This window comes from Rana temporaria, chromosome 7 (genome assembly GCF_905171775.1).
Source record: "Rana temporaria chromosome 7, aRanTem1.1, whole genome shotgun sequence".
NCBI lineage: Eukaryota > Metazoa > Chordata > Amphibia > Anura > Ranidae > Rana > Rana temporaria.
The window spans coordinates 15,051,504-15,063,520 of record NC_053495.1 but is presented as its reverse complement, the minus strand read 5'-3'; the positions used below and the strand labels follow the sequence as shown (position 1 = coordinate 15,063,520).

Genomic DNA, 12,017 nt, shown 5'->3' with positions numbered 1-12,017 from the left:
CTGGTGTCAGTGGACCCAATATTAACCCCCAGAACTGATGTAAGTGGATGCAATATAACCCCCAGCACTGGTGTCAGTGGACGCAATATAACCCCCAGCACTGGTGTCAGTAGACGCAATATAACCCCCAGCACTGGTGTCAGTAGACGCAATATAACCCCCAGCACTGGTGCCAGTGGACGCAATATAACCCCCAGCACTGGTGCCAGTGGACACAATATTAACCCCTGGAACTGATGTAAGTGGACGCAATATAACCCCCAGCATTGGTGTCAGTGGACACAATATTAACCCCCAGAACTGATGTAAGTGGACGCAATATAACCCCCAGCACTGGTGCCAGTGGACACAATATAACCCCCCAGCATTGGTGTCAGTGGACCCAATATTAACCCCCAGAACTGATGTAAGTGGACGCAATATAACCCCCAGCACTGATATCAGTGGACGCAATATAACCCCCAGGACTGGTGTCGGTGGATGCAATATTGCGCACCATCACTGGTGTCGGTAGATGCCTCATTAACCCCCAGAACTGGTGTAAGTGGATGTAATAATAACCCCCAGGACTGGTACCAGTGGATGCAATATAGCCCCCAGCCTTGGTGTCAGTGGACCCAATATTAACCCCCAGCACTGGTGCAAGTGGACATAATGATAACCCCCAACACTGGTGTCGGTAGATGCCATATTAACCCCCAGAACTGGTGTGGATGGACGCATTAATAACCCCCAGCACTGACACCAATGATGGGGCACAGTTCCTACCAATGACACCGACAATGGGGCACAATTTCTTCCAAGGGGGGGGCTTCGTGGATCGTGAACCTCACAGCCTACCCCTACACCAGAAGGCACGACTCCACTCAGAATGGAAAGATCTATGAATATTGGGTTTGATTACTTTGAAAAGGAAAAGGTACAAATAGACAGAAACATGCAGTTTAAATAAATCCCTTTTTATTTGTGACAGAAGTACAGTGGATGTCATTTAATGTACATAAAATACACCAATTCCCAGGAGTCCCAGTATCATTACAGCATGAATTCTCAGTAATGGAGACACTAAAGTCAACTACACAACGTAATGGAAGAGACCTCACTGGGTGTGAGAAGTGAGATGGTTGGACTGGGTGTAAGAGGGAGGAGCTTCTCCACCGCTGACGGGAAAGACTCTCAGCCAAGGGCGGACTGACAACTCATGGGGCCCCCAGTCAATAGGAGATTATGGGGCCCCCAGGCAATAGGAGATTATGGGGCCCCGTGCAATGGGAGATTATGGGGCCCGTGCAATGGGAGATTATGGGGCCCCGTGCAATGGGAGATTATGGGGCAGCTATAATCTTGGGATTTTTAGACCAAAAGGATGTCAGTAAGGGATATTTCAGGGACAGATATAAAAAAAAACACAGATTTTTACATACTGACCCTGGTTTTACAAAGGCTTGCAACCCTGATGGGGCCCCCTAGTGGCATGGGGCCCTCGGGCAGTGCTGAGTGCACGAATGGTCAGTCCACCCCTGCTCACAGGAACGTTTAATGTGGATTGGTGGGTATATTCATAAGGGACCACCCTTATTAAGTAAAGTTTAGGAAAACATGGAGGAGCATATCGAAAAATGAAATGATCTATTTACATGGCATGGGATGAGTGATTTATTACATCTCTATAAAATATCACTTCTGTCTGGAGATGAGCTTTAAATCTCAGCAGTTGGCCAAGATTTTCTATCCTGTCCAATCAACTGTTCTCCCTGGGAATGGGATCACCTGAAAAAAGCAGAGTAACGCTACTGTGGTTGTACTGAAGAGGGTGACCTATTGTCTAATTTCCAACAGATTTACATAAAAAAAAAAAAAAAAATAGGTGTGCTAGTAAAGCACTGAACCCAACACAAAAAGGATAAGACTTTACATTCGAATTGTTGGATGAATCAGCGTACACTCGATTCAGATGTGAATTCTGGTGACTTTTTCGAAGTCGGATCAATAGTAAAGCTGGGCTTCCTGAACTGATTTTATCTACATCTAGAGGACGTGTGTACAGTATGTGGGCCAGATTCACGTAGCGCAGCGGATCTATAGATCCGCTCGATCCAGGTGAATTAAGATCCGCTCCCGCAAGTTTAGGAGGCAAGTGGCTAATTCACAAACCACTTACCTCCAAACTTGCGACGGCGGATCCTAAATCCCCCGGCGGAATTCAAATTCCGCGGCTAGGGGAGTGTACTATTTAAATCAGGCGCGTTCCCGCGCCGATTTAAATGCGCATGCGCCGTCCGGGGAATTTCCCGGCGTGCATTGCTCCCACTGACGTCACTAGGACGTCAGTGGTTTCGACGTGAGCGGGACTTGCGACGCGCGTGTTCGTGAATCGGCGTACGCAAACGACGTTGGAAAATTCAAATTCGACGCGGGAACGCCAGCTATACTTAACATTGGCTGCGCCTGCTAAAAACAGGGGTAAGTATACGACGTAAGAACACTGCGACGGGTCCGTGTGCGTTCGTGAATTTGCGTATCTCGCTGATTTACATATTATTTATCGTAAATCAGCGGGAACGCCCCCAGCGCCATTTTAAAATTGAAAAAAAGATCCGACAGTGTAACACAGTGTAACACTGTCAGATCTTAGCCCTATCTATGCGTAACTGATTCTATGAATCAGGCGCATAGATAGGACCAGTGTAAGTCAGAGATACGATGGTGTATCTGTAGATACACCGTCGTATCTCTTTGTGAATCTGGCCCTGTGTGTCTGGATTTGCATGTATTGACTTTCATATGAAAAATGAGCAGCAATTAAATGAACATGAAATGAGCACGTCGGGATAGAAAGTAAACAATAATTCATGTATAACAGCAAGAAACTTTTAAAAGCATTTTTTAAAATAATCTGATTTTTTTTTTTTTTTACAAGCAATATGCTTGGCTGGAGGTCACAATAGCACCATATTATAGTCCCTGATATATGTTTTAAGAGCATGGCTGACGACCATTTTTTTTCTTCCATTAAAGCATTATTATGGAATAGACTGTATATTTACATACAAACATGCTCAGCTGGATGTCATCAGTCCTACTTGTCGGTCTGAGCACCAAGAAGAGACTATGGAGTGAAATCTTTGTCAAGTGAGAACAGTTTTGCCAATAAAGGTGGCACTGCAGCATGGAGCATCCGCTAGCGTCCGCGTCAGTCGGGATCCGCTTTTCCGAACGGAAGAAACCCTATTTTTCTTCCGTTCGGCGGAACGGACCGAATGCAGACGGACAGACGGTCCGTCTGCATCCGGTCCCCCATAGGGGACAGCGGAGCAGAGACAGGGCGGTCCCTGCACTGTGTGCGGGGACCGCCCTATCCGCCGACAGCTGAGCGGGGATCCCCGCGGACACACGGGGGCAGATTCATATAGATCTGCGGATCTTTAGATCCGCTAGATCTACCTGGTTTACGATCCGCCGGTGCAATTTAGCGAGGCAAGTGCATGATTCATAAAGCACTTACCTCGCAAACTGCACCGTCGGATCCTAACTCCCCCCGGCGGAATGCAAATTCCGTGGCTAGGGGGAGTGTACAATTTAAATCAGGCGCGTTCCCGCGCCGATTTAACTGCGCATGCGCCGGGGCGAAAAAGCCCAGTGCGCATGCTCCAAATGACGTCGCTACGACGTCATTGTTTGCGGCGGGTACGTCGTTTGCGGCCATCAGTATTCCCGATCGCGGTAAGCGAAAATTTAAAAATCGGCGCGGGAACGTCGGCCATACTTAACATTAGCCTCATAGAAGCAGGGGTAGCTATCCGCCGGAAAAACCCGAACGCAAACGACGTAGAAAACGAGCGACGGGCGGGCGTACGGACGTGAATCGGCGGTTTTCCTCATTTGCATATGCGACGGGTAAAAAATCGCGACGACACCTAGCGGCCGGCGGGAGATTACAGCCTAAGATTCGACTGGTGTAAGTCACTTACACCAGTCGGATCCAAGGGAGATCTATGCGGAACTGATTCTTATGAATCAGTCGCATAGCTCCGACGGTGGGATCTCACAGATCCGACCGTCGGGTCTCACAGATACGACGGCGGATCAGGAGATCTGCCGGCGTATCTATTGATGAATCTGCCCCACGGAGCGGACCCAGAAACGGTCCGCTCCCTGTGAAAGAGCCCTTATAGTAAATGTGTCTCAACTAATGAGACACGGATCCGTCTCCCATCTGGATCTGTCTTTGTAATTATCCCCTTATTGGCAGTGCGGACGCCGGACACGATGTGCCCGATGGGCAATAAATAGTTTTGCTTTGCTCAGTATGACTCTCTGTAATATCACTTGATAAAAATTCCATCTATGTAGAAGAAGAGTATAAAATATAGCACCAGTTCTCTGCTACTTTGAAAAATCTATGCACCGTGTAATAGCCAAAACAGCCGCCATAATTATATTAACATTACCAAAAAAAAAATGACAAAATATTTCCCAGATGTAACAACACAGGAACACAATTCGATTAGGACCGTGCAATTTGCAAGTTTTCTTTTTTTTTTTTTTTTTGCAAATGTAGCAAATCTTACAAAAATAATACAATATACATATTTCTTTCCTAGATCTTCTTGTCTTTTAGCTTCCGTTTTGCTGTGGTTGATCTGAAAATAAAAAAGAAGGAAACATTTTGAATATTTGTTAAAGCAAGTCTTGGGTAGAGCGGCTTGAACTGGACGTACATTGGGATTCAGGAACGGCACCTGGCAATTTATTATGGAACATGTTTTGCTAGGTTCACACATGTCTGGTGCGAATTTCCCCTCCGTTTTCACTGCGAATTTAGAGGCGGATCAGATGCAAATTTTTTGGAGCCACCGACCACCGGCATCTTTAACACTAGATGGTTGTTAACCCTTTCATGCCTAAGCCTATTTATGACATTTGGGGCCAGATTCAGAGAGAGATACGATGGTGTATCTCCTGATACTCCGTCGTATCTCTGACTTACACTGGTCCTATCTATGCGCCTGATTCATAGAATCAGTTACGCATAGATATGACTAAGATCCGACAGGTGTAACTGTGTTACACCGTCAGATCTTATCTGCAATTTAAAAATGGCGCGGGGGGCGTTCCCGCTGATTTACGATGAGAAATATGTAAATCAGCGAGATACGCCAATTCACGAACGTACGCGGACCCGACGCAGTGTTGTTACGACGTTTCCGTAACGGCTTTCCCGGCGTATACTTACCCCTGCTTCTATGAGGCGCAGCCAATGTTAAGTATAGCCGTCGTTTCCGCGTCGATTTTTAATTTTTTTACGTCGTTTGCGTAAGTCGTTCTGGAATACGGATGGACGTCGTTTACGTAGGCGTCGAAACCACTGACGTCCTAGCGACGTCAGTGGGAGCAATGCATGCCGGGAAAATTCACGGACTGCGCATGCTCATTTAAATCGGCGTGGGGACGCGCCTGATTTAAATAGTACACTCCCCCTAGCCGCGGAATTTGAATTCCGCCGGGGGATTTACGATCTGCCGCCGCAAGTTTGGAGGTAAGTGGTTTGTGAATTAGCCACTTGCCTCTCAAACTTGCGGCAGCGTATCTTAAATCACATAGATCACGCGGATCTAAAGATCCGCTGATCTATGTGAATCTAGCCCTTGGTGTTTACAAGTTAAAATCCATATTTTTGGCTAGAAAATTACTTAGAACCCCCAAACATTATATATATATATATTTTAGCAGAGAATCTAGAGAATAAAATGGCTATTGTTGCAATATTTTATGTCACACGGTATTTGTGCGGCGGTGTTTTAAACGCAACTTTTTGGGAAAAATTAACTTTCGTGAATTAAAAAAAAATGAAAAAGTAAAGTTAGCCCAATTTTTTTGCATAATGTGAAAGATGATGTTACGCCAAGTAAATAGATACCAAGCATGTCACGCTTTATAATTGCACGCACTCGTGGAATTGCGACAAACTACGGTACCTAAAAATCTCCATAGGCAGCGCTTTAACTTTTTTTTACGGTTACCAGGTTAGAGTTACAGGGTAGGTCTAGTGCTAGAATTATTGCTCTTGCTCTGACGATTGCGGCGATACCTCACATGTGTGATTTGAACACAGTTTTCATATGCGGCCGCGACTTCCGTATGCGTTTTCTTTGTTGCGCAAGCTCGCGAGGAGGGGGCGCTTTTCTTATTTATTTTATTTCTTTTTATAATATTAAATTGTGCTTTTTTTTTTCACATTTTGATCACTTTTATTGCTGTCACAAGGAATGTAAACATCCCGATACTCATGCAAATGCTTAGTATCGGCACCGATACCGGTATCGATGCAACCCTCATCTCAATCACTCTCTACTTACTCCTGCCATCTTACTGAATCATGATCAGATGAAAAAAAAGTTGAATCTACCTGACAAAGCCCCTTTAATAACAAACGTTATACACTATTGTAATGATATAATGAGCCATTATGTTAAAACTTACCTTCTGCTTTTCTCTGTACACAGTGTAGCTCACATTGCTCCTTCTCATCAAATCGGTTGAGGTTTCCACCGCAGCCGCTGTACACAAACGGGCGGCACTCTCTCACTAGGTGGTTATAATACCATTTTAGTGTGAACTTTTTGCATTCTCCCTCTTGCATGGGGAAGCTGCATATATCTAGCAAAAACAACAGACATAATTAAACAATAGCAACTACTGTATGTTAAATGTAGAAAAATACATTTGTATGCTTTACATGGTGAAATGATTGTACTGTACACCTTACCCTGTGCTGACGTATCTCTCTTACTCCGTAGGCTTGCTTCTGATATTGACGGTATGGTGGTGTCTACAAGACGAATTATATACAGTTTAAAAAACAGTTGGAGTAAGGTTGTAAGGAGGAGAAAATACAAGTAAAGGGGAAAAAATGGAAGGAGGGGGAGGGAGGAAAGAAGGACATGAACATGTACATGAATAAAGAAAAGTAAGCATAAGGATTGGGGGGATAAAAAAAAAAGAGAGTGATAGGGAGAGAGAGAGAGAAGGAAAAAAAAGAAGAAAAGAAAAGAAAGAAAGGAGGGAGAGGGGGAGGGAGGAAAGAAGGACATGGGGGGATAAAAAAAAGAGAGAGATAGGGAGAGAGAAAGAAAGAAAGAAAGAAAGAAAGAAAGAAAGAAAGAAAGAAAGAAAGAAAGAAAGAAAGAAAGAAAGAAGGAAAGAAAAGAAGAAAAAAAAAAAAGAAAGGAGGGAGAGGGGGAGGGAGGAAAGAAGGACATGGGGGGATAAAAAAAAGAGAGAGATAGGGAGAGAGAAAGAAAGAAAGAAAGAAAGAAAGAAAGAAAGAAAGAAAGAAGGAAAGAAAAAAAGAAAAAAAAAAGAAAGGAGGGAGAGGAGGAGAGAGGAAAGAAGGACATGAACATGTACATGAATAAAAAAACTTAAGGATAAGGATTGGGGGGGATACAAAAAAGAGAGAGATAGGTAGAGAGAAAGAAAGAAAGAAAGAAAGAAAGAAAGAAAGAAGTATGCATGTTGGTAAAAATAAATGAATAAAGAAAAGATGAAGGAAGGGAAGAGAAGAGGAGGATAAAAAAAAGGAAGGCATGCATGTTGAAGAAAAAAAAAGAAAGAAAGAGAAAGAAAAATAAGGAAAAAATAAAGAAAAAGAAAGAAAGAAAAAAAGAAAGAAAGACATGAATAAAGAAAGGTAAGGATTGGGGAGGAATAAAAAAAAGAAAGACATGTTTGAGAAAAGAAAAGAAGGAAAGGAAGAAAAGAAGGGAAGGAGGAAAGAAGGAAGGAGAAACACGAACGAAGAAAGGTAAAGCAAGGATAAAAGAAAATAAGTAAGGATGGAGGGAGGGAGGATGGAAGGATGGAAGGACACGAATAAAGAAAAGGGAAGGCTTGGGGAGGGACAAAAGGAAAAAGGGAGGCATGCATGTTGTAGAAAAGAAAGAAAATATAAAGGAAAGGAAGAAGGAAAGAAAGGAAAAAAAAGGGAGGGAAGGAGTAAAGAAGGAAAAACATGAATAAAGAAAGGGAAGGATTGGGGAGGGAATAAAGGAAAAGGAAGGTATGCATGTTGGAGAAAAGAAAGGAAGAAAGAAAAGGTAAAAGAAAGTAAGAAAGATAAAGGAAAAAAATACAAAAAGGAGGGAAGGGAGGAAAGAAGCAGGGAAGGGAGGAAGGAAGGAAATACATGAATAAAGAAAGGTAAAGAAGAGATAAAAAAAGGGAGAAAGGAAGAAGAAGGAAAAAAAGAAGGGAGGAAGGAAGGATATGAATAACAAATGAAGGCATGCATGTTGGAGAAAAGAAAAGAAGGAAAGGGTATGGGAGGGAGGAAAGAAGGAAGGAAAAACATGAATAAAGAAAGGCAAAGAAAATATAAAAGAAACAAAGAAAAGACGCAGGAAAGAAAGAAGGTAGAGAAAAAGGTAGGAAGAAAGGGAAGGCTTGAGGAGGAATAAAGAGAAAAAGAAGGCATGCATGTTGGAGAAAAAAAAGGAATAGAGAAAAAAAAGAAGGGAGGAAGGAAGGAAAAGGAAGGGAGGCAGAAAGGAAATACATAAATATTAAAAGGTAAAGAAAAGATAAAAATGGAAGAAAAGAAGAGGCAAAGAAAGGAAAAAAAAAAGAAGAGAGGAAAGAAGGAAGGATGGACATGCATAAAGAAAGGGAAATATTTAGATCTACCAGGATTGTACCTATTTTATTACTACCAGCTCAGGCACACTATTCGTGCCCAGTTTGGCTCCCTGGATGGTCCCACTGCCCACTTCACCCCTTTGGAAAAACTGCTCAGACAGCCAGATCCCACTTATTATGCACTTGTCTCCACCTATTATGCAGCCCTAATGACTGACTTTAACCCCAGGTTTCACAAAGCTCAGGTAAAATGGACCTCTCTGGACATCTCCCCGGTAGACGAGGACTGATCAGAATTTAGTGATACGTAAAAAACCTCTGTTATTGCTTCCTGGGACCGCACCATACAGGTCAAAGATTTTTCATCAAACCCACCTCACTCCGGCTAGGTTACACAGGATGGGTCTCCTGCCCTAGGCTGCCAGTTTTCACGGCTGTGGCCAAGAGGCCGATTTCTTACACCGCTTCTGGTCATGCCCGGTAGTCGGGGACTTCTGGGAAGAAGTGGGTGCTTTCATCTCATCTGCGCTAGGCCTCCCAAACATAATCCACCCCAAGAACTGCCTATTAGGCATTTTTGGCGAATTACACCTATCATCACATGCCAAGAGACTGCTCTGTATAGTCTTCTTCTATGTTAAAAAAGCAATTTTACTGTCCTGGAAGGGCACACAGACCTCTCTGAAATCCCTCTGGTAAAAACGTATTAATGACGCTATCCCACTGTATAAACTTACTTTTGAACTACAGAAACAGAACAAAACCTTCCACAAAATTTGGGGTAGATGGTTGGCTAGTCCGCTAACCCTCTCCCAGCACTGATTGTACAACTCTTGCTTGACAATTGATGGGCAGTGCCTCAGGGATCTCTAATGTCTGGACCTCCGCTTTTGCTATATCCCGGTATTATACTTGAGCCTTTTACCACTGTGCCTACTTTATATTTTGCACTGATGTCAGTTTATTTTTCTATGTTTTAGTGTATTGCCTAACCTTTATAAAAGGGTGGCTGGGGATATTGTTTTTTTTTTTTTTTTTTGTATGTTTCTTTCTGTTTGTTGGTTTGTCTTAAACCTAATAAAAATATATTTAAAAAAAAAAAAAGAAAGGGAAAGATTGGAGGGATAAAGGAAAAAGGAAGGTATGCATGTTGGAGAAAAGAAAGGAAGAAAAAAGAGATAAAAGAAAGAAAGAAAGGAGAGAGGGAGAAGGAAGGAATGAGTCAAGATGTATGGGAGATATTAGAGACAGACAGATCAATATACTCTGACCATCTCTCATAATGGTGCTCTCTGTGCCATCTTCATCCATATCTTTGTAGTCATCCACCGTGTATATGTGCTCGTAATCTGGATCATTGGTGTTCACCACCACCTTAAGTTCTCGTCCTGGAGGATCACATAAGAGGCAGTGATAAGAACTCTTCATCAAGTCCCGTAGTAAAACTTAGGCTGAAGCCTCGTACACACGACCGAGGAACTCAAGGGGCGAAACACATAATTTTCCTCGTCGAGTTCCTTGTTAGGCTGTCGAGGAACTTGACAAGCCAATTTTCTCCATTCCCATCAAGGAAATAGAGAACATGCTCTCTTTTTGGCTCGTCGAGTTTCTCGACAGTTTCCTCGACGAAAATGTACACACGACCGGTTTCCTCGGCAAAAAAATATCTCCCAGCAAGTTTCTTGCTGGTTTTTGCAGAGAAACTCGGTTGTGTGTACGAGGCCTGAGATGCAGCATGAAAAGCCCAAGCAGCAGAGAAATAGAAGATCAAGCGCAAGAAAGACAGCAGAATATCATAGGGGACAGCATGGGTCAGGCAAAACACAAAACCAAATTCAGGATTAACCAAGAGAGAATACAAAAATGAAATGGAAAATGTGTTGACCACAGACAAGAATTTTTTTAATGAAATTTTGGATGAAATGTAAAGGTCCTTCATGCCAGAATGATATATTAGAGTCCTCATAAGAAGCAAAGTATAAGCTTCATGGAGATAGAACACTAATGGTCAAAGTATAGTTAAAAATAAGGTCCACCAACATACGTCTTATGTAGATTTAGGGTAAAAAGCACAAGTTAGCTTAGCTTAAGCAGCATATTAAGATGACATTGTTTAATAAAAGGATCAGGCCTGAGCCAAGACACACAAGCAGTAAATCCTTCAGTGCCCCACATATTATATCCAACAGTTACCCACAAATCACCATCAACATCATCTCCAAAACCTCACCAAGCAGTGACAAACAGACCATACCTTGGGGAGTCCCATAAATAAGCCCAACGTAGTGTAATGAGTTATATTTAGCAGCGTCCCATAAAAAATCCAGCATAGACATAATACTCAGCAGGTTTGTGCACTTTTTTTTTTTATCCAGCAGGTAACCAGTAAAATGCAAACCATACAGAGGTGATCCATGAATATTGCTGATCTTTCTATATTTTATGTAACAGTGACCATTATGGTAGGCCCAAGAGTAACAAGAAATTATAAAATGCAAAGCCATAAACGTATTTCAGAAAAACAGACAACAGGGACAAAGACAGAAACACAGTGACGTTGCTGTCAATTTGAAGACATAGAGAAAATGTAGACTCCGACTATTGAAGCAAAGAAAGCAAAGATCTTATATTATCATGCAACATTAAAGACTTCACAGCAGCATACACCGAAGGCGTAGGTCTTTGATAAAGACTGCAATGACTAACACCATACTTCGATAATAAAGCCTGGACAAAGAACAATGATGTCATGGACTTTTAAGGGGATGGCTACCCAAAACTGATATTTCAGTCTTCCCTGAATGCAGGGAAGTTGAGCGACTCATCAGCTTCTGATACCTCTCCAGTAGTGAGATCTCCCAATTATTGTTCCCACATTTACCAAGGTTGTTGGAAGTGGTAGACTGATGGTGCTGCAACCTTAGGTAGATAATAATTTTGTGCTATTGGTGTGTTTGGTAAAACTGTACTGGTGGTATCCCAATGGAGCAACTAGGTCACATGTGCCAAACACAAGGCCAACGTGCCAAAACCGGCCCACCAGACCATTGCATCATGTGGCCCTTGCACCTCTGCTGTTGCTGCGGCACCCTCCTTGTCTCTGTCCCCACCTTGTCTCACAGTCAAATTTACGAATTTACTAATTTAGGAATTTACAAATTTCCAATTTTAAGAATGTATGAATTTAAGCATTTCTGAATCTACAAATTTACGAATGTAGGAATTTATGAATGTACAAATTTCCGAATTTTCGAATATTCAAATTTATGTATATTCTGAAAAATTCGTTAAGCGGTTTTTCGTTCATTCGGATATTTCAGAATGAACGATTTTGTCGAAATTTGTTAAAAAAATTATTTTGGAACTAAACGAATTGCACA

At 42.5% G+C, this 12,017-nt stretch overlaps 1 protein-coding gene across 1 annotated transcript in view; it reads right to left on the bottom strand.

Annotated features, from left to right (window-relative positions):
- Positions 1–4,528: 4,528 nt before the first annotated feature.
- The window catches only part of COL7A1 (collagen type VII alpha 1 chain), a 262,626-nt gene continuing 255,137 nt past the window's right edge, over positions 4,529–12,017 (bottom strand). Inside the window, exons 118-121 of the mRNA XM_040360996.1 lie at positions 9,909–10,025; positions 6,770–6,832; positions 6,484–6,660; positions 4,529–4,643 (exon numbers count right to left, since the gene is read on the bottom strand). Of these exons, the coding sequence (XP_040216930.1) occupies positions 4,618–4,643; positions 6,484–6,660; positions 6,770–6,832; positions 9,909–10,025 (383 nt within the window). The 3' untranslated portion in view covers positions 4,529–4,617. The remainder of the gene's footprint in view (positions 4,644–6,483; positions 6,661–6,769; positions 6,833–9,908; positions 10,026–12,017) is intronic.